This window comes from Botrytis fragariae (assembly GCF_013461495.1).
Source record: "Botrytis fragariae strain BVB16 chromosome Unknown tig00000797, whole genome shotgun sequence".
In the NCBI taxonomy this organism is placed as follows: domain Eukaryota; kingdom Fungi; phylum Ascomycota; class Leotiomycetes; order Helotiales; family Sclerotiniaceae; genus Botrytis; species Botrytis fragariae.
In genome coordinates, this window is record NW_023501013.1 from 177,145 (window position 1) to 196,989 (window position 19,845).

At 44.7% G+C, this 19,845-nt stretch overlaps 8 protein-coding genes across 8 annotated transcripts; 2 read left to right on the forward strand and 6 right to left on the reverse strand.

Moving 5' to 3' along the window:
- Positions 1–424: 424 nt before the first annotated feature.
- Bfra_010426 (putative non-ribosomal peptide synthetase protein) lies at positions 425–6,327 on the forward strand (the record flags this gene model as incomplete). Its single annotated transcript, XM_037340758.1, has 2 exons — positions 425–1,263; positions 1,503–6,327. 2 exons carry the CDS (start codon positions 425–427, stop codon positions 6,325–6,327), a joined length of 5,664 nt encoding a protein of 1,887 aa, XP_037186401.1.
- A 960-nt stretch (positions 6,328–7,287) lies between these two features.
- On the reverse strand, positions 7,288–7,653 carry Bfra_010427 (putative cyclopentanone -monooxygenase protein; the record flags this gene model as incomplete). Its single annotated transcript, XM_037340759.1, has 1 exon — positions 7,288–7,653. One exon carries the CDS (start codon positions 7,651–7,653, stop codon positions 7,288–7,290), a length of 366 nt encoding a protein of 121 aa, XP_037186402.1.
- Positions 7,654–7,680: 27 nt separating this feature from the next.
- Positions 7,681–8,950, reverse strand: Bfra_010428 (putative cyclopentanone -monooxygenase protein; the record flags this gene model as incomplete). Its single annotated transcript, XM_037340760.1, is given in 5 exon segments — positions 7,681–7,856; positions 7,874–8,343; positions 8,379–8,482; positions 8,516–8,621; positions 8,943–8,950. 5 exon segments carry the CDS (start codon positions 8,948–8,950, stop codon positions 7,681–7,683), a joined length of 864 nt encoding a protein of 287 aa, XP_037186403.1.
- A 681-nt stretch (positions 8,951–9,631) lies between these two features.
- Positions 9,632–10,540, reverse strand: Bfra_010429 (putative phytanoyl- dioxygenase protein; the record flags this gene model as incomplete). Its single annotated transcript, XM_037340761.1, has 1 exon — positions 9,632–10,540. One exon carries the CDS (start codon positions 10,538–10,540, stop codon positions 9,632–9,634), a length of 909 nt encoding a protein of 302 aa, XP_037186404.1.
- A 1,241-nt stretch (positions 10,541–11,781) lies between these two features.
- Bfra_010430 (putative major facilitator superfamily transporter protein) lies at positions 11,782–13,549 on the reverse strand (the record flags this gene model as incomplete). The annotated part of the gene is made up of 4 exons (XM_037340762.1): positions 11,782–12,030; positions 12,088–13,243; positions 13,296–13,366; positions 13,427–13,549. The coding sequence occupies 4 exons, from the start codon at positions 13,547–13,549 to the stop codon at positions 11,782–11,784; spliced, it is 1,599 nt and encodes a 532-aa protein (XP_037186405.1).
- Positions 13,550–15,613: 2,064 nt separating this feature from the next.
- On the reverse strand, positions 15,614–17,162 carry Bfra_010431 (putative gtp-binding protein; the record flags this gene model as incomplete). The annotated part of the gene is given in 5 exon segments (XM_037340763.1): positions 15,614–15,651; positions 15,704–16,220; positions 16,423–16,950; positions 16,962–17,033; positions 17,088–17,162. 5 exon segments carry the CDS (start codon positions 17,160–17,162, stop codon positions 15,614–15,616), a joined length of 1,230 nt encoding a protein of 409 aa, XP_037186406.1.
- Positions 17,163–17,903: 741 nt separating this feature from the next.
- Positions 17,904–18,710, forward strand: Bfra_010432 (putative upf0326 protein hag1 protein; the record flags this gene model as incomplete). Its single annotated transcript, XM_037340764.1, has 2 exons — positions 17,904–18,014; positions 18,075–18,710. 2 exons carry the CDS (start codon positions 17,904–17,906, stop codon positions 18,708–18,710), a joined length of 747 nt encoding a protein of 248 aa, XP_037186407.1.
- Positions 18,711–18,912: 202 nt separating this feature from the next.
- Positions 18,913–19,695, reverse strand: Bfra_010433 (putative mitochondrial ribosomal protein subunit s18 protein; the record flags this gene model as incomplete). The annotated part of the gene is made up of 1 exon (XM_037340765.1): positions 18,913–19,695. The coding sequence occupies one exon, from the start codon at positions 19,693–19,695 to the stop codon at positions 18,913–18,915; it is 783 nt and encodes a 260-aa protein (XP_037186408.1).
- Between the last annotated feature and the right edge of the window lie 150 nt (positions 19,696–19,845).

The window sequence follows — 19,845 nt, forward strand, 5'->3', positions numbered from 1 at the left end:
CCCTACATCCATATCTCCCGTACACTATTAGCTCTCACTATCAAGACTCTGAATCATCCGATTCTCGAGGTTTTAAGTCTTTCTAGAACTCACATCAAAATATAGTCTTAATTTGATAACTAAAAGATATACTGAAATAAAGTTTTGCTTTCAAAAGATTTAATAATTCAGAATTTTACATAATACCACGATATTCAATAAAGATCAAGAGTTCTATCACGCACTGTCTTACATATCCGCTGTCAAATGTGATTCATGACTTCGATGTAGTGGACCATACATATGCATCCAGCAATAACTGCATAATTTATCGTTGATAAAGTAATGAACTGAAAATTGAATGTACCATTAGGTATCCTAACTTTTTCTGTTTCCTCAATTACGCTTCTCAAACCATCTTTGCGCTTTTTCCAATTTCCCAAAGATGGGCTCCACCGTGCGAGAAAGTACTTGCTATGATTCAACCTATCTGGCCGAATACTACGACATTTGGACAGGCACGCGCAATGATACCAGCTATAATTCAAATGCACTCATCCAGATGGTCTTTAAGGCACCATCCTCACATATTCTTGTGCTTGATGCTTGCACTGGCACTGGCCGGCTGATTCAGGCAATCACTAGCTATGCGAAAGGAGAGCCTGATATTTCCCTCGCTAATGTGGAGTTCATTGGACTCGATAACGAACCTCATATGATTGCGCGAGCGGAGAAAATCAATTCAAAACTACCTGTTCAAGCTGGCTGTCGAAGCATAATTTGGCTTCTGGGCTCAGCGCTGGAGATGTCCTCTCTTCCCGTCTTTCAAACAAAAAAAGTTGACCTTCTCACGATTGGTTTCGGAAGTATTTCGCACTTCTATCAACCAGGTCAACCTGAAATGTTTTTAAAAGAGGTGGCTCATATCCTGACTCCGGGAACAGGAATAGCTCACATCTCCATCGTGAGCAAACTCATTGCAGACCCAGAATTGGGTCTGGATAAGGATATAACAGATTCTTTGCCACCCAGTGAGCATTCCAGTGTCGAGTTTCCAGGTGTAGTTTATCGAGAGAAGGTGGTAGAAAATGGCGTTCAAGGAAATATTTGGCGTGTGGTCAGAGACATTGAGGTCTGGAAGGGTGAAACTTTAATCGAGAAGAATCTGGACGCAGCTTTGTTTCGTGTATGGACAGAGAAAGAGTTAAGGGAACTGGTTGCTGGAGCTGGCTTGCGAGTACTAGAGATAATTCCACAGGAGGTAGATACATTATTTGTAGTGGGGTTTTGAAGTTTTGTAGCTACACGCCACTAAAATCGACATATATTTTTCGTGCAAGTAACCTGAAAGCATTGCAGTGCACAAAGAGCTGATTGATGCCCAATGTGTACATTAAATTGCCGATCAGAGCGACGTAATATAAATATATATATATAGACACTCCCTCTTGAACTTTTTACACAAATTACATATCATTTCCAGAATTCCTTTCAGTCCGCACACTGTTATTCACTATGGAAAGTATCGGCGAAACCTCGGTGCTTAGAATTCAAACCCCCCATGATCTCATCAAAGATTCCTGGTGTCGGATCCTCAGTCTAGACGACGAAGATGTTGAACCCGACTCGAACTTCTTCGCCCTGGGTGGAGATTCTATAGATGCCCTAAAAGTAGCGCGGCTGGTACAGCAAGCTGGAATAGCCCTAAATGTGAATCTCATGCTTCGTCATCCCCAATTCTCGGACATGGTAAAAGCTGTTTTGGAACAATCACTACAAGAAGTGAAAAAAATCGAACGCCACGAAGACGCGGTCTCTACCCGGTTCATTCAAATTTCGGAATCCCGGCAGCACGAGGTTCTCTCCTCAGCGGTGCAACAATGTCACATTTCTGAGTCGGAAGTAGCGCGCCTGTTTCCCTGCACACCGATGCAGATGGGCCTTGTAGCCCTTACAGCTCAACAGCATGATCTATATTGGGCCCAACAAAGTTTTGAATTGCCGAGTGACTGGCCAGTTGCCCAAGTAGAGACTGCTTGGAAACGGGTGGTCGAGGCAAACGAAATACTTCGCAGCCGGATTATACAGCTGTCTGATGGAACGTGTTATCAAGTGGTACTTCACTCAGAAAATGGCACAATGAATGAAGAGGTCAAAGGTGGTAATAGCAACCCCCCATTTGGACAACCCCTGTTCTATTGTTGGATAGAATTAGGGCGACTTGAATGGCGTGTCCATCATGCTGTTTATGATGCGTGGTCGCAGCGGTTGATCTTTAACGCGTTGGTAGATGCCTACCGAGATCCAACCAATCCAAAAATTATTCATCCTCCCTTCTCGTCCTTTGCTGGATATCTGGCGAAGATGGATTTGAGTCAATCTATGAGCTTTTGGCGCCAGCATTTGCATGGCTTTGAGGGACAGGCATTCCCCCGGCCCCTAGCAATGGACGAGCCGCGAGATCAGGCCCATGTTTCGATGGAATCTACATGGGACCAGAATCAGCATCATCTCGGGTTTACCGCCGCAACGGCCATCCAGACAGCATGGGGTATTGTTCTTACGCGCTATAATGAATCTTCCGATGTTGTTTTTGGGGTGGTAAGCATGGGAAGAAGCACTGCAATTGCGGGTGAAGATGTCGCCCGCATCATCGGCCCGACGATTGCTACTATCCCCTTTCGTTTCCAACTTGATGAAGCCACCACTGTGAAGGAATCTTTAACAGCTACACAGTTGCAATATGGAAATTTTTTACCTCATGAACATTTTGGTTTGGCACACATTTCCTCATTGGGAGATTCCGGGCCATCTCAAGCCTCCCGTTTTCAAAGTCTTTTGGTGATACAACCGGAAGAAGTTGATGACAGCCCTATCCATGAGATATTGGCTGAGCGGCGAGATGATTATATGGAATACCCTCTATCACTTGAATGTTTCCTCGGCTCAAATTCTATTCACCATTCAATCACTTACAGCAAGGCCGTCATGGGTCAATGGCAAGCAGAAAGACTCCTCGAAAATTTCATTCATGTGCTGAATTGGATCCTCCAGCCATCAAATCAAACATCTCTTGTGTCACAGCTAGAAATGTGGACCGCAACCGATACTAAAATCATGCAGCAGTGGCATTCAACCCCTATCGACTTGGTCGAGGAATGCATCCACAGGTTGATTGAGCAGCGTTCAGTTTTGGGTAAGTGGGAAGATAGTCCTGCCGTTTGTGGATGGGACGGCGAATTTTCATACAGTCAACTGTTCTCAGTATCGAAGCGGTTAGCTCAACGTCTTCGTGTTGCGGGTGTGGGTCCAGAGATCTTGGTGCCTATAGCTCATGAGAAGTCCTGCTGGACTCTGATCAGTATACTCGGAGTTCTTCAGGCGGGCGGTGCATTTGTTCTGTTGGATAGTGGACTACCGGTAGCTCGCATGCAGACTATGGTTTCTGTGGTACAAGCCCCCCTACTTATCTGCTCTGAAGCTCTTCAATTCAAAGTGTCCGGCCTAGCCAATCAAATACTGTGCCTGGATTCTGTGATGCGGAAAGAGCTGCAACAGGAGCAGCCCACGAATCATACAGATGCCTTTTTCTCGCCTGGTGTCGCGGCCAACAATGCAGCCTATGCCGTTTTCACATCTGGCACCACTGGAATTCCAAAAGCCGTCGTGGCAGAACACCGCCAAGTTGCTACTGCATTCCATGCACAGGCCATGCAGGGTATGTTCCAGCGCAATCGTCGCATGCTGCAAGTTGCGACCTACAGTTTTGATCCATCAATTGCGGACATGTTGGGACCATTGTTAGTGGGAGGAGTAGTATGCATTCCACGGGAAGAAGAGGTTCTCACCGCACTAGCAGGCGTTATATCTCGGTTCCAGGTAGATGTGATTGATATCACCCCATCAGTAGCTAACATCTTGGAGCCACTCGACGTTCCTAATTTGAAGGAGTTACGCCTGGGCGGGGAAACTGTGACTGCGGCGCAGCTGAAGCGATGGACCAAAATACCTCACTTTCAATTCCACAACAGTTATGGTCCCAGCGAATGTTGTGTCACTGCGGCACTGACTCCACCGCTACATCCTTCAGTGAACCCCTTGAATTTTGGTTCTCCTGTCGGTTGTCGTATGGTGATTGTGCATCCTGATAATTGCAGTAAGTTGGTGGCATTAGGGCTGGTAGGAGAACTCGCGATTCAAGGCCCTATTGTCACTAGAGGGTACCTGAATAATGCAGAAGCCCAGAAAAGAGCATTTGTTGAGATATCTCCATATAAAAGGTTTTCGGAAGCTACGCCACCCTGGGCGTCAAGAGTTTATTTAACTGGAGATCTGGCTCGGTTTGCACCGGATGGCTCTGTGATTTTTGTTGGTCGCAAGGATCATCAAGTCAAGTTGAATGGACAGCGCATTGAGCTTGGAGAAATTGAAGCTACTGTTACAAAAATCGAAGGGTTGGAGGAGGCTGTCGTGATGATCATTAAGAGTAATGGCCGTGCAGAGCTGGTTCTAGTTGCTCAGTGGAAGAACAATTCAATAGCACAACCAGAAGGTATCCAAGACAGCAACATCAACAGCATTAATAGCATGGAAGACCTGAAGGTACTAGATCTGCCTAATGTATCTGCCACGACCCTGCGGCAACTTGCCGCAATGCTACCTCCATATATGGTGCCGGCTGTATGTCTTCTGACAGACCGTCTCCCTTTATCATTGACTGGTAAGACGGATCGCAAGGGACTTCAACGATGGATAGAACAACAAGACCTCTCGCCATGGCGAAGGACTATCGCAACAGCTACAATTCCGGTTTCTGATACTGTAGCCCGACAACTGAGCGAGCTACTGGAACCTTTCCTGCCGGATGGATCTATTGAAGACCCCGAAAATCCTCCTGATATCGCTCCGGTGTCAGCAGGACTAGACTCAATTCGCATGGTCTCGTTTGTGCGCGCGATCAATCGCACCTTTGGCATTCTCTTACCACTAAGTCGGATTCCTCGCACCATGCTTCTTACTGAGTTGGCTATCACGGTCAAAGAATTACAGTCCCGAAAAAATACAAACGGAGAAGAAATAATGGAAAGGGAAGATGTTGAACCAATGCTCCGTGATCTTCAGAAAGGTGTCTCGTCACATTTTGCGTCTGGCCCCACGCCTTCCTCGGCTATACATAAAGTCTTCTTGACAGGTGCGACTGGATATGTCGGAACTGCCATTCTCCAAAGACTCCTATGCACTCCTTCTCTTCAGAGTGCTTACCTTCTTGTTCGCGCAGAGGACGCAGATACTGGACTTGAGCGTGTGCGTGCTGCAGCCATCAAAGCTGGTTGGTGGGATGAGACGCTACATTCTTCCAAAATTCAAATCTGGGTAGGGGATCTCTCCAAACCGAAACTTGGCCTCAAAAGCTCCCAGTGGGAACAGCTGGAAGGATGCCACACACCCACCGATGCCTCACAAATAACTGGAATCATTCACAACGGAGCTCTTGTACACTGGCAGTACAGCTACTCTGAGCTCCGAGCAGCCAACGTAGATTCTACCAAACAATTAGTGTCGATAGTGACAAGGAATCCGCACATTGCTCGCTTGGAATATATATCTGGAGGCGCGCAATGGGATCCATCTGAAGAAGAGACTGTTTTTTCTACACCCACACTCCAGCAAAAGCTGCAAGAAACGAATGGTTATGGACAATCAAAATTGATCGCCGAGCAAGTCGTGGCAGCGACGGCAGCACTGCAAAAATCAGAAGGAACCCCGGGGAGTCGACTTGGAATCCTGAATCCGGCTTTAATCATCGGTGGCCCAAGTCATGGTCATGCGGCTAACCTCGATGACCTGATCTGGAGACTCGTTAGCGCATGTGTGCTCGTGGGCGAGTACTACCCCGAGCCCGAGGAGTGGATTTACATTTCTAGGGCAGAGGATGTTGCTCAGATGACTGTGAATGCCTTGATAGATCCCACGGCCACCAGGAAGCAGAGAAAGATGCTGAACGGAATTCGGGTAAGAAATTTTTGGGAGGCGGTCAATGCTGCTCTTGATACTCCCTTGCGTGCCAGCGAGACGTATGCTGTCTGGCTTGGTAAGCTCAATGAATCTTTATCTGAGTTTGGTGATGGACATCCATGTTGGCCTGTTATAAATGTTATTGAGACGATAGGTCCAGGACTTCTTAGCAGTCCAGCCCCTGTGTGGACTGATGCTGATGATTGGGAAGAGATGGAGCGGGTCATGGCTCACGCCGTTACACTAAATGTAACATACTTGCAGAACCTTGGGTATCTTGGAAGGACTTGGTCTGGTAAGGACTTCCCTGGGGGCTTTAGGAGAAGAGGTTGAGATCTTTGTGGGTTTGCGGGGAGGCAGGGTTTGTCTTCCGCTTTCCTTCGAAGTAATCTTGGCATTTTTTTTAGTCAACCTTCGTTTGATCAGTGACAGCCCATGTAAAGTTTGTTTTGGGGAATTGACTTTTATTTGTCTCGATTTTATTAGACTTCGACTACGAAGTACGACTTCAATACATTACCTAGTCTCGTTCAGTTAAATGCCGATTAGTCAGCTTTTGTTCTCAGCCCTCATCTAAATGAAAAAAAAATAGACCGATTTACTTCAATGAAACCAGACGCTGAGGCCCTACTGCTATTTTAATTTTGCGTAATAATATCGCCATGATTTTCAAGGTTATAAAAGATCGAAAGTTCAAACGCTTTTTCGAATTTTTGTATTAATATTCAAGTCTGAATGATTATTGTCTGATTGGATATCGATTATTGAAACGCACATTTTTGGTATTCCTGTGTCCGCGTCGTGCCGGGGAGCGTTTACGTCACTTCAAGAACTCTGATTGGTCAATCTTCGACACAGAAAAATGAGGAAAACACTGGTTTCAATCGATATGAAATGGTATTTGCCTGGTTTAGTGACTAAACCACACTTCCTATGTGAGTGTTGTCATATCTTAAAACAGCTGTTTGGATGCTGATCCCCCTAGATAGCTGTCCACTGAATGATTGTAGCCCGCTTCAGATTCATCTCATGCCCTCCAATATGAATGTGGCAAGATTGAAAGTTATCAAAAAAGAAAATGTATGAAAGGCTTAGTATGACCAAACAAGGTACAGAATATGGTGAAAAGTATAGAAAAAGATGGTCATTGAGAGCGGTTAAGGACCACTAATGTGGAGATCAGCCTATATATTCATATTTTGACACTATATTATTTCAATATGTACTTGAAGGAGATGTGTTGATCTTAGCGGTGAAATAGGTGGGGTCCAATTCAGTATGACCCAGCTAATGTTAACTACTTCCGTGTGAATCCGTCCCAAGAATTGAAAGCTTTTCACAGTCCATCTCATACTGAGATAATCCAGCAGCATAGCTAAGTACTTCGCGTTTCTTCCCCGGGATGTTTTCACCCAGAAACCACGAGTCCAGGGAATCGAGGAACAATGTTCCATCGAAGTGGGACTTGACATATTGACTCCAAGTTTCCTGAGCAGCGGCAGTGAGCTCTAGGATAGTATTTCCGTCTGCCTGTAACCGTCCAATCGCATCGCAGATAATCCCACACTTCATCTCGATGCCGATAGGTCCACTCGTAAAAGACAATGGGCCCTGTGGACCTGCCGGGAAAAACAAATTGGGATATCCGTTGACGGTCATTCCAAGATGCGTCTTCACCCCGGATTTTCACTGGTCCTTTAGAGACTCGCCATCGACACTGTGCAGCACCACATGAGTGAGTCCGCCGGTGATCGTATCAAAACCCGTGGCTAGAGCAACGATATCAAGAAGGTAGAATTGCCCATCCGTGGCAGTGAAGCCACCAGCCTGGAAAGAATAGATGGAAGTAGATCGTAGACCCACTAGATCAACGTTAGACCGATTGAACTAGTCATAGTAATCGACTTCACAGGTAGGTCTTTTCGAGCCCATAGGGTGTAAAGGCTTGAGGGGCGCCACAGATCTCGTTTGCGTGGATTCTTAATGCGTGAACGGAACTTCTGAGCCCAGAAATCGTAAATCTCCCGGTTCGCAGCGCGGTTGATCATTACATTCTGGTAGTTCGCGTAGACGTATCTCATCCCGCCAGTATGCCATGGATGTTCGCGGAGGGTGTGTCGCTCGGCGGGATTCACTGTGTCAAATGTATTGGTTGATAAAGATTGATAGTCCACGCCGCTAGAATGCGTGCGGCGGTAGTTGGAGAATTCTTCACGGGTCATTTTTGGATCTTGATGCCAGCCTTCTGGATGCATGGGCAGGACTGTATTAGGGGTTCGTTGGAAAACAGTGAGATGATCTGCTCTCTTAGCCCAATCTTGCACGATCTGTACCCCGGAGGCTCCTGTGCTGATGACTGCCGCTCACTTACCCTTCAGCTCAACCCCTCCTCTGGCCACTTGTAGGAGTGAGTCACTGTCCCTTGGAACGACTCAAGCCCTAGGAAAGACGCGATGTGTGGTACTGTACCGGGTTCAGGGCAAGCAATCTAGAATCGACTGGTGAATTGACTGCCATTCACCGTAGTTGTGTACCATCTATCCTCCCGAAACTGGCCATGCGTGACCCGAACGTTGAATTGGATGTCTTGCTTCAATCTCATAGGGTTGGAGACTAAAGGCAAACATCTGCACATGACTTTTGTCATTGACATAACTCACGTGGTTAGCAACTTGAGCTGATTATTGTTATTGAATCACATGAGTAAATCAATTATTTAATATAGTAATACTGAGGTTTTGTGAGAAACCTTTTTATATATTTTTAAAATGTTCTTTGATATTTTTTTCCCTTTCAATTTTGTTTTTCAATATTTATTTTATAAGAGATTTTTGCAATAATTCATTTCAATCGATTTATTGAGATAGCAAAAACGGATTGACAGACGAAAATTGACTGCCAATTTGCAACTCTACAATCCCAGTACTTTGTCAAGATAGGCAAAGTACCGTCGCATTTCGGGCTACGAAGGAAACTTTTCAACCCATTTCCAGTTGTTCAAGATTTCCGGAATTGATAGAGCATAGAGTGAAGTTTCCGTGGCCTCTTGTGCGCCAGGGTATTGGTTCCAAAACCACGTCCCTCCCAGATCCGATGCTACTTCCAATACAAGATATCAATAACCCTATTTTCTGAGATGATATAGAAGAGTTACATTAGTAAACTCGGCCCCTACAACAATAACATCAAAGTCTGGTGGTCCATTTGCAATTATACTTATGCTTCTGAAGGAAGGGGGAGAATGGCGGCATGAATTAGTGGGGTTGAGATGCAATGAGATGAATTGTCTTTTTCTCTCAGTCCGTCCGTTTCTCTCCAGGGACTTTGCTTTATATTTGTTTCCTGACAGGTTGCAACTGTTGACAGTTGCTGGCGTTTCTGTACCACCTAAGTAGGAACTTCGTTGTCAACTGCAGACTAAAGGTGCGCACCACTCATGGACTACGATAAGATGTAATTATTTTATTAATTGCTTAAACTACGTTGCAATTTGGAAGACCTCAGTAATGCAGTTTCAGATTGAAATTATCGTAAGTTAATGTAGATATAATCAGCCGTATGCATGCGACATGCAGCTAGAACCCTAATGCAGATTACAAGTGTCCTTGTGTCTCTAATCTTCTACCTCATTTTGCCTCTAATTTCCCACCTTACTTTTCAGAGATTGGTTGGACTTTAGTCCAATATGGTCGGCAATATCGGCAAAATCGTGCTGCCATAACCCACCTCCTTGGCTGGCGTACTGAGAGCGCCAGCCTAACATTTTCTGTGCCAATGGCGTCATGCTCTCCACAACATCACGGGGAATCACAAGCGTATAGCATTCCTCCGGTGTCAGGAAGCTAGCCTGGATGCACAGGGAGATTCCGCGACGGAAGACGTCCTTAGTACGGTTCTCACCACCACCGTGGCAAAGGCTTCCTGTGAATAAAAACACATCGCCAGTCTTCATAATAGCGGGAACAGCATCCTCGTCTCGGCCCCAGTCCGTGTAGTCCTCCATCAGGTGGCTCTTGGGAATGCCACGAGTGGCGCCATTTTCAGCAGTAAAATCAGTCAATGCGGTGAAGAAACTGATCTGAACATTGCCCATTCGGGGACCCAGCTTTGTCAATACGGGAAACTGGCAGGTATCACGATGGAGAGCTTGAGCCTTGCTTTGAGGACCAATTTCGATGATCTGTGACGTGCATAACCAGTAGTCGCCATGTTCCTTCCGGAAGACTGCCTCGCAAATCTGGTGCAGCAGGTCGTCGTTAAGGACCTCATCGCGAAAGGTTTTGCTAATAGTAGGTAGGCTGCTGAATCGGCGAGTATTAGAACCGTGGAATTCGGTCAAAACTGCGTCATCCCCAAGATCTCGGTGCGTGCCAGGTTTGAATTTGGCTAGCTCAGGATCCGCATCTTTGTTTATTTTGGCCATTGCCTCTTGTGTGAAGAAACCCTCCACCACAATCCCGCCATCTTCGTGGAACATTTGGAGGATTTCCTCGACGGGTGCCTTTGCACTGATGCGTCGGAAAGGGGTTGGGCCAGTGACAGCCATTTTTGATAGAGAGGATAGAAAGATGAGAATCAATAAAGATGGTTGTTGTGATCACTTCTCTCAACGAGTAGAAGATCTCTCTTTATATTCGACTTCAGAAGGCATGCCTCGGTGACTTCGCTGAATCTACATATGTATGTCTTTGCGACTACTCTCGCTGAAGATTTTGAACGCAGCCTTGGATCACATTAACTGCATGTCTTGGTGATATGAACACACCACGTAAATTTCTTTTCTTGCTGCTGCATCCTGCCTGTATGATTCCAATCCGCTCACTACACGTAATCACTGTAACGAATGTGCGATCTTGGGTACCTATGCAGAAGAGTTCGATAACCGGTCATTTGTTTTTGTTTTTCAGTACCAACCTGAAACATTTCAATGTCACTGGGGGGTTGTGTAGTGCACCTGATATTTGCAAATTCACTCCATGGGTTTAGTAGAATCGCATCTAGTGCTGGGTGAGCTATGGTGTATTTATCCGAAAATTCCTCGACCAGCTAGAAACATCGTGACAGATGCTATGTGTTACAAAACCTCTGATTGTGTGGATCCCTCAATAAACCAGTATCATCATCATATACATGGAGAAAAAAATTAACAGAGCTAACGTTGTAGAATTGAATCATTATCTTTATTGTAGAAAATACTTTAACCTTTTAGGGAATTTAGTCAATGTTGAGGGATTTCCTTGATTTTTTGAGCGCTATGAATAGTTTTCAGATTAAATTAACTATCGGAGTCGATTGAAAGTGTATATATGCATTAAAGTATGTAAGGAATTGTATGGCACAATATTGAAAGCTTAATAATTCTTTAACAATGTACGTGAGTCAGTGCTTGCTGTATAATTCGTTACTTTAAGTTTGGTTCGGTTACCTTTTTCTGTCCTTTGTGGTTCAATTTGGTTAGCTCTCCCCTCTCATTCAGCTTCTCTTCTATCCGCATCCCCTGTAACCGTATAGCATTAGTTTGCATCTCCCGAAACTCTAATAAGTCCCCCTCTAGTAGGAGGGAAGACATGGGATACCGATGATTATACTCTTTTTGATATTCCCTGACATATCAAACAATCAATATTTCGAATCACACTTGAAATAATCATATCCATAAGCGCTCGAATGTATTCTAAAATATTTCTCTATTAAAGTGTAAAATGGTTCCTCAAAAAGTATTGAATCAATCAAATGATTAAAGTCCAGTAAGAAGTTTACCATACACTCATGAATCTTCTGGTCCCACTATCTCTCTGTCTGCTCTGGTTTCCGATCACTAAAGCCTTGGTACCTGGCAGCAGTGTTGATCCTGAATTTCTTTCCGAAGTAAATAAATACAATATTACCAACGAGTATAACAGCAGTTATGAGTCCAAATGTCACATAGACCCATGTCAATCCAACACTCTCAGACCAGGGCTGAAGAGCAAACATAAAAATCGTCAAGATAGCATTGCGGACAAAAGTCACGCCCATAATTGAGTCAGCGATAATCTGTGAATGATACGGTCAGTAATCGGTTGTGTGAGACTCAAAAAGGAGGAAGCTCACATCGGTGTATGCATCGGTCAGGTATGTAAGTGCAGCGCTGCTAGTTGGAAGAACTCCGAAGCAAGTGATTCCCAGCCCAAAGGCCGGTAAAAGCCAGTTGGCGCCATTATTCAAACTGATTCCGAAAATGAAGGTACCCGCTGGGACGAAAGGCGCGAAGGCGACAGAAACCCAGAGACGCATCTCGGGCTCAAAGACACCGCCATTTCTTTTCGCGAGGTAAAGACAAACATAGTCACTCATGAAGCCACCAATCAAGGCCCCTAGACTAGAACCAGTGAAAGAGGCAAGCCCCATTAATCCAATTTGTGTAGGATTGAACTCATATGGGGGAAGTGTCATGTATGAAGACAGGGAGGTGACTGGAAGAACAATGCAGGAAATCAAGATTCCATATTGAATTGCCATGAAAAAGACAGCCGGTATGGTAAAAATGACCAACAAAGGCTGGTAAGTGTGTTTGAAAAGTTGACTCAGTGGCATTGATGAATTCGACCACAATTTCAATTTTTGCCAATAAGACTTTTGGGGAATTGAATAATCAATGATTACCTCTCCGCTTTCAGGAGCGTCCTTCAGGGCCTCTGGGTCTTTGTTTGTAACTGCATCTTCCATTTCTGGCTGGCTGGATATTTGCTGTGTTCCGGTGGTCGGGCGGGTAAACATTGTCTCTTCGTAGCAGAAAAAAAACACAACAAAGCCCGCTCCAAGCAAGATAGCCAGCCACCACCAAACCCAACGCCAGCCTTGGTTCGAGATAATAATTCCACCAGGCAATGGTGATAGAGCAGCCCCGGTGATCATGAACCAGTAGTAGATAGAATTCATGAGTCCTCGTTCATGAAAGTAAAACATATCAGCCACTGTCATCTGAACCATCACTTCTGCTAGTGAACCGACCGCGCAAGTTAAAAGATTGATTAACATGAGGTCAGCCACAGTGTGCATCCTGGCGTACCATATACTCATTCCACATTGAACCGCAGTGCTGAAAATATAAAGTGGTCGTCGTCCGAACTTCAATGCAAGCGGAACGAGTAGGAATCCGCCGATACACAACGCTGCGTTGCTAGCAGCGAAAGCGTCAGTGAGTATGGCGTAGCTAAAACCAAGTTCGTCGTTCACTGGCGCCCAGGTCACGGTTGCGATATTAGTCCTGCTTGCTTTAGTACTTCCGCATTATATCTATGTGACAACAGATTACCAACAGTGTAAACACTATCAAGGTATAATAGGAAATCAATATAAAATTTAGATTCTTTCTCCATCGTGGCCAGTTCTAACAAGTTGACGGTATCAGCTACTTGAAATGCACAGGGAGGTTAAGCTTTGAACTCACAAGAGGGTCGTTTGGGTCGTTACTGGGCCTTGGTTGCAAGATGACATGTGGATTTCTCTTTAGCGACGTATTGCTTGACCCAGATTGGGGCGTCCTGGAAGATGGAATCTGTTTCGCTTCCATCTTGAAAAGTAGTTGGCCTTGGATTCAATGTTTACAAGTGGGAGGAAGACCATGATATGTAGACTTTTGGAGTCGCTAAAATGCATGCAAACCAGTGAGTGTTCAAAGGGAGGGTAAGATGATAACGCGAGACCCAGGAGTAGGACTTATGTAGAATACGATGATAATGCAACATCCAGAGGTCGAGAAGCCAAACAACGGTCCGATCGCAAATGATAAAAGCGATCGAAGCTGTACGTAATAACAGCATGAAACCTGAGAGGAGGTGCATGTAATGATCAAGTAAAATTTTCTGGTACTACTTTCACGTATAAAGACCCCCTGTAATTCTGTCTATTGAATTATGATTGTGTTTAGGTTCAGAACTATTTTTTCTTCTGAACCTATACACAATCATAAAGTAGAGATTGACTTTAGGGTTCGCATAGGATGTTCAAGGCGAGATTGTCTCACGGAACCGATCAGCAAATTAAGGTGTTGTCAAGAAGGGCTGAACAAGGGAAATCTGCAATGATCGACGAGACGAGGAGTGGATCCACTTTCGTACCTCCAGGATCTGGATTGAGTTTCGCGGAACCTCGCACGAAGGTACAAGAATTTGAGGGCAGATATGGTAGGGCGCTTTACAACAACACAAGCAATGGATGTAAACCGAGAGGGCGGCATGATTGAGATAGACGAAAGTGATGCAATATTCAGTTTCCTCAAGATTGGATGAGCCCACACCTAAGGTTTGGTTGATTACTTTATTTACTGCTCCGATCACGGATGGAATACACCGACGTATGAGATTTTACATATTGAAGTAGTCGCAAGAGGGGACCTGTCTTGCATCTGTAGCTTTGGATCACCATTGACTTATTTCAGGGACCTTGGGTCTTTCATTAGCCTACAGCAAAGAAATACAATTGATGCAGATAACCCTAACCCCAACATCTAAAAACATAGATAGGAACTTGATGTATGATAACCATGACGCGTTACTTTGCGCAAACTGAACATCAAGCTACATCAGATGCTGACCATCGCATACACACGGGCTGATACGAGCACGTATAACCCTAAACATACCGTGTACTAAGCAAACCGTGTAACTAGGTTAGCTCGGTCGGAGCTAAGCTCGACTCAGATCTAGCTTTTCTCGCTTCCGTTCAAAAGTGAATCAAAAATCTCTCTCAATGTCAATTTTGCGAAATCTGACAATCGCACACCGCTCAGCGTCCCCAGCTTTGGTTTCATAGGGCACAGCTCAGAGGGAGTTTAGCTGAGACTATACTGTATGTGTATGGAGAGATAATCTACAGTGATTGACGTGTTCAGCCAGTGAATTTTCTCGGGTTCCCATGACAGCCGTCGGTTGCTACACATACTCGTGGACCAGGCCGCGAAAACAAGATGAACTGTGATTGCGAAGTTCCGCTGTCTTATTAAAGACCCGGATGGATTGCAGATTTTTATAAACGTCTGGTGCACGCTATACCTCTAACCGACCTTTTGGAACTGATAATTATCTCAGAAGCTTGGAAGTCTGTTTTAAGTATAACTTTAGTAACTTTGAAATAGTTCATGAAAGCCCTCAAGCCTCAAGGCTTTAAACTGTTCGCCGCCCAATGCACCAATCTTCATTATAGTTTGCTGTAAGAGTCACTTCGCTCTGTCACAAAAGAAAAGAACAAGAAAAGTGATAATCAATTTAGGAAAGATGAGCTGTCACAATGCTCTAGGGGTCAAGCTATGCTGCCAGCGGAGTCACTCATTGCATTTGTTGCAAACATACCGCTACTTGCGAGTTGAAAAAGCTTCGAAACAAATAGCGGTTCGCTAGCGCAACAAAGTTCTTCAAAGCAGTCTTTCAACGATGGTGCGGCTGAAAGTCCGATACGAATTCATATTTTTGAGTTAGTTACACTACCAGGTCATTGTCTGGTGGCAAATAAAATATCATGGCTCTCCTTCTCTGAAGCCGAGGAAAGACAACTTTATGATTTCACATGCTGGCAATAGGGGCGGCAAGACTGAAAAACTGGCATAACTTCATTGAATTGGTATTTTGATATGGTATATCTAGCCCTTTGCGGCACCGGCCTTGATCAATAAGATATCTACACAGAGTCAGCAATGATTCAAGTTGAGAATTGAATCTAGTCTCCTTACCTCCGTCTTCGACAACGTAATCTTTGCCCTTGGTCATAACCTTTCCCTTGGCCTTAATCTCAGCTTCATCTCCATTGAATTCCTTGAGCACGTTGAAGTTATATACGATAGCTTGAATGAAGGTCTTTTCGAAGTCACCGTGAATGACACCTGCAGCTTGTGGTGCTTTGGTTCCATTTCTGATAGTCCATTGACGGACTTCATCTGTACCTGTAGTGAAGAAACTTCCGAGGTCCAAAACCTTTCTCATGGCGGTGATAATTTTAGGTAAAGCAGATTCAACACCCAGGGTCTTGAGTTCCTCCTTGGCTTCTTCTTCAGTCGCGAATTGAGTCAATCTCTCCTCAAGGCAGATGGAGATTGGCATGATTGGATCACCAGCTGCGTGCTCCTTGATCCATTCCATAACCTTTGCCAAATGCTTGTTCTTCTTTCTGATATAGTCCTTCTCGCTCAAGTTAATAAGGTAAACGACTGGCTTGGCTGTCAAGAGGAAGAGAGGGTTGATGCACTCGATCTGTAAGAAATGAAGTAAGTATATAGTTTCATGTATCAGTCAAGATAGTGATGGAGTATCGAAATATCAGAACGGGGTTTTTCTCTCAGAATACACTCTGCATTTAATGCGAGGTACTCAACGAGCTGGGATTATTCAGGCCTCATGGCCCTTTGTCATCATTTAAAGATTTATGAAAGTATAGAAAGAATTGAGCACATACCTCTTTCGGTGACCAGTTACCCTTTCGGACATCTTTTCCATCGTTGAGCATAGCCAAAACCTTTTCGATAGTGGCTTCCTCCTCTCTAAGCTTCTTCATCTCGAGTGATTGACCACCCCTTCTGGTCAATTTCTTCTGAGCTTCGAGTGCCTTCTCAACAAACTCGATATCCTTGATACGGAGCTCATCACTGATGATAGTCAGATCGCGGACAGGATCAACATCTCCCTCAATGTGAATAATCTCCGCATCATCAAAACAACGGACAACTTGAAAGATGGCATCGACAGCACGGATATGCGACAAAAATGCATTTCCAAGACCTTCACCCTTAGATGCACCGCGAGTCAAACCGGCGATATCGTAGATTGTAAGATGTGCTGGCACTCTGGACTTAGGGTTGTACTTTTCGCAAAGCCAGTCGTATCTGTCATCAGGAACAATAACTCGAGATTCTTCAGGATCGATGGTTGCGAAAGGAAAGTTCTTGACGTTGTTAACGTTGATACGTATGATCGACTCGGGGCTCTGAAACTTACTGCGGGGTTACCAAGGGAGCACTTGGTAATAGCTTGAAAGAGTGTTGACTTGCCGACATTTGCAAGACCGACCTATTTTTAAAAATCAGTTCATGTCTTAGACAACTAGAATGAAGAGAGAAATACAATTCCACTCTTCAAGTTGTTACCAGGCCTACCCAGTAACGCCTTCTTCTCTTCGACGACTTTCTTTGGAGGCATTCTGCTCTTCTTTTTTGCGTAAGACCTCTTTTGATTTATGAATAGAACCGTACAATTAAGTAGGCTCTTGTTGTATTTGTTTACAAAAGCAGAACTTGCTGCTGTGGTGAACAAAGTGGGTTGATAAGAAAGAGAGATACGTTGGAGAGGTAAGAGAGACGTCGTGATGGTGGGATGAATGCAGCCAGCCTTGTGCGGACCGCGAAAATGGAAAATTGTACGGAGGTGAAGGGACGAATTGAATTACTCGAAAAATATTTCGTTTGAAGTTTCTTGTGTGTGCGCGCGCTGGAAAATTACCCAATAAATGAGGGGTGAAGATTATTGGGATCATGTGATCACACTGCTCGATCGGGATCAAATTTCACCGACAAAAACGGGGCTATCTAAGTAAGCAGAACTCTTTATTGGCTTTTGACAGCAAAAGTGGAGTCCCTCCAATCGTTACGCGAACGGATGGCTAGACCTATGATGATATACCTTGTAGATACAAGTGTCACCCCGACAGTCAGGTTAACCTTCGACTTAATTTCGATAATGAATGCCATAATTTGGACCTGAATCTGAGTCTGATTCATTTTCAAGACAAGGAAGCAAATAGGGGATCCAGAATAAAGTACATACATTCATTGTTGTACAAAGCCAAGGCAATTCATCTTTTGAATATACCATCTCTTGGGTCTTGACTTCTCCAACGATCAAGTTTCTTAATTCTATTCATCTTTCTCAACCTGGACAACTATGTCTTCTTCATCTAGCAAGAAGAGCTCTAGAATTTCTTCTTCGAGTCACAGATCGACACTTTCCCTTCACAAGACTGAAATAGTCATTAATGTTTACGATCTCCTTCCTGTAAGTATTCATGTAATGAGTTCCTGGTTTGACAGTTGCTGACACGGATTTCGCGATTAGGCAGGCAAACTTTCTTCAATCCTCTGGAGTTTTGGTACGTCCTTACTTCATAGTGGAATTGTTATAAATGGCAGAGAATACGCGTTTGGAGGACACGATAAAAAGGGAAACACGGGGGTGTATTGGCAAACCCCAAGAGTAGAACCACCTGGAGGAACTTTCAGATGCGAGATTGTCCAAGGATTCACATTCTCTCCTCAAGCTGAAATCGATGCCGTCATCAAGGAGGCTTCAGCTATCTTCCAAGGAACCTCGTATAATCTCCTCACAAGAAATTGCAACCACTTCACAGCATATATGTGCGAGAGACTTACTGGTCAGTCTGGGCCACCATGGTTGAATAGAGCTGCCAGTATCGGAGTCGCATTACCGTGCATGGTTCCCAAACAATGGATCACACCTCCAGACTACGAGACTGCAGATGGGGAGCTTGTTGATGAATACCATGATGAGCAGGCTCTGTTGAGCAGCGCAAGACATAGCATGGACGATGGGCGACCAGATTTAGGCGATGATGAGACAGAATGGAGTTGTGATGAGGACTTTCAGGCCAGAAAAGGAAAAGGAAAGGATGTCAGAGACACATCGGGCAGAGTAGTTCCCCTTTCAGAGAGGGCACCTACGGCCAGGAGATAAATTGCATTTGCGGTGGAAGGATATATGGGTACAGGCTTTCTCAGGCGTTTTCGGCAAAGGATAAGGAAGGATAGGAAGGACCGGCGCCAAGGGTTCGTTTTATGATACCATTTTATGATGCCATGATTCTTCTATTGTACAGATTTACACATCATATTGCAATTATGCACAGAGCGGTCTTTTTACCACCATAATTTCCCATTTAACCCAGTCTTCTTGGCTTCTTACTTCTCGTACCACCAAACTTCAATCTTGTAGCATCCGTAACTTTGACGACCTTTCCTCTCAACCATCTACCTTCTGTACCCAAAAGAGCCTTAGTAACAGCCTCTCTTCCCGCACCAAATCCTCTTAGAACTAACTCCAACTTGTGGATATCACGACCAATAGCCCTCTCATGAATCTGCGTCATCACCAATGAAGCCAATTGGAAAGCCGAATCATAGTGTTTCCTCCCCGAATGTCTGAATCCAATATTTCCACACGATAATGAAATAATCGGTTCCCGATTTGGTCTTGTGAGTGTAATGTGGGTATTATGTCTTGTAGCATAAACGTGAAAGTGATGCGGCTCTTCCTCGACGATTCGTTCCCCAATCAAATTTCCATCCGAAGGCATTGTCGTATCCAGTAAGCCCGGTCGCTTTCGTTCTTGCTTGTTTAGCATCATCATGTCTTTGAAAACGCTTGTTATGCCTAAGTTTCCTCCTGCTGCTGCCGATCTGGTGGCCTTTGGATTCAGCGAAGAGGATCTAGCAGCTTTAGCTCTAGCTAGGAGACCGGCAGTTCCACCGGTCTTCAGAGTTGAGTGATTGTGAGGTACATAGTCGGGAAGAGGCTTGTTGTCGCCCTCAGCTTTCTGATTTGGTGTATTTGAAAAATGTCGCAAACATCGGAGGGGTAATGTTTGAGTGATATTCGCAGATTCGGAAATGGAGGCGAAAGGCGATTGAGCCAGAACTCGCCGTGAAAGATTTCGACTCATGATTGAATGAATATCGAAATCCAGGGATTCAATATTGGAGTATTGGTGGCTTTGATATCAAAATCTAGTCGAAAGTTGAGTTCGGACTGGGTTGTTCCGCTTCGCTCACTAACCCTTGCAGCCTTGAAATTTTGTCGATCGGAGAAAATG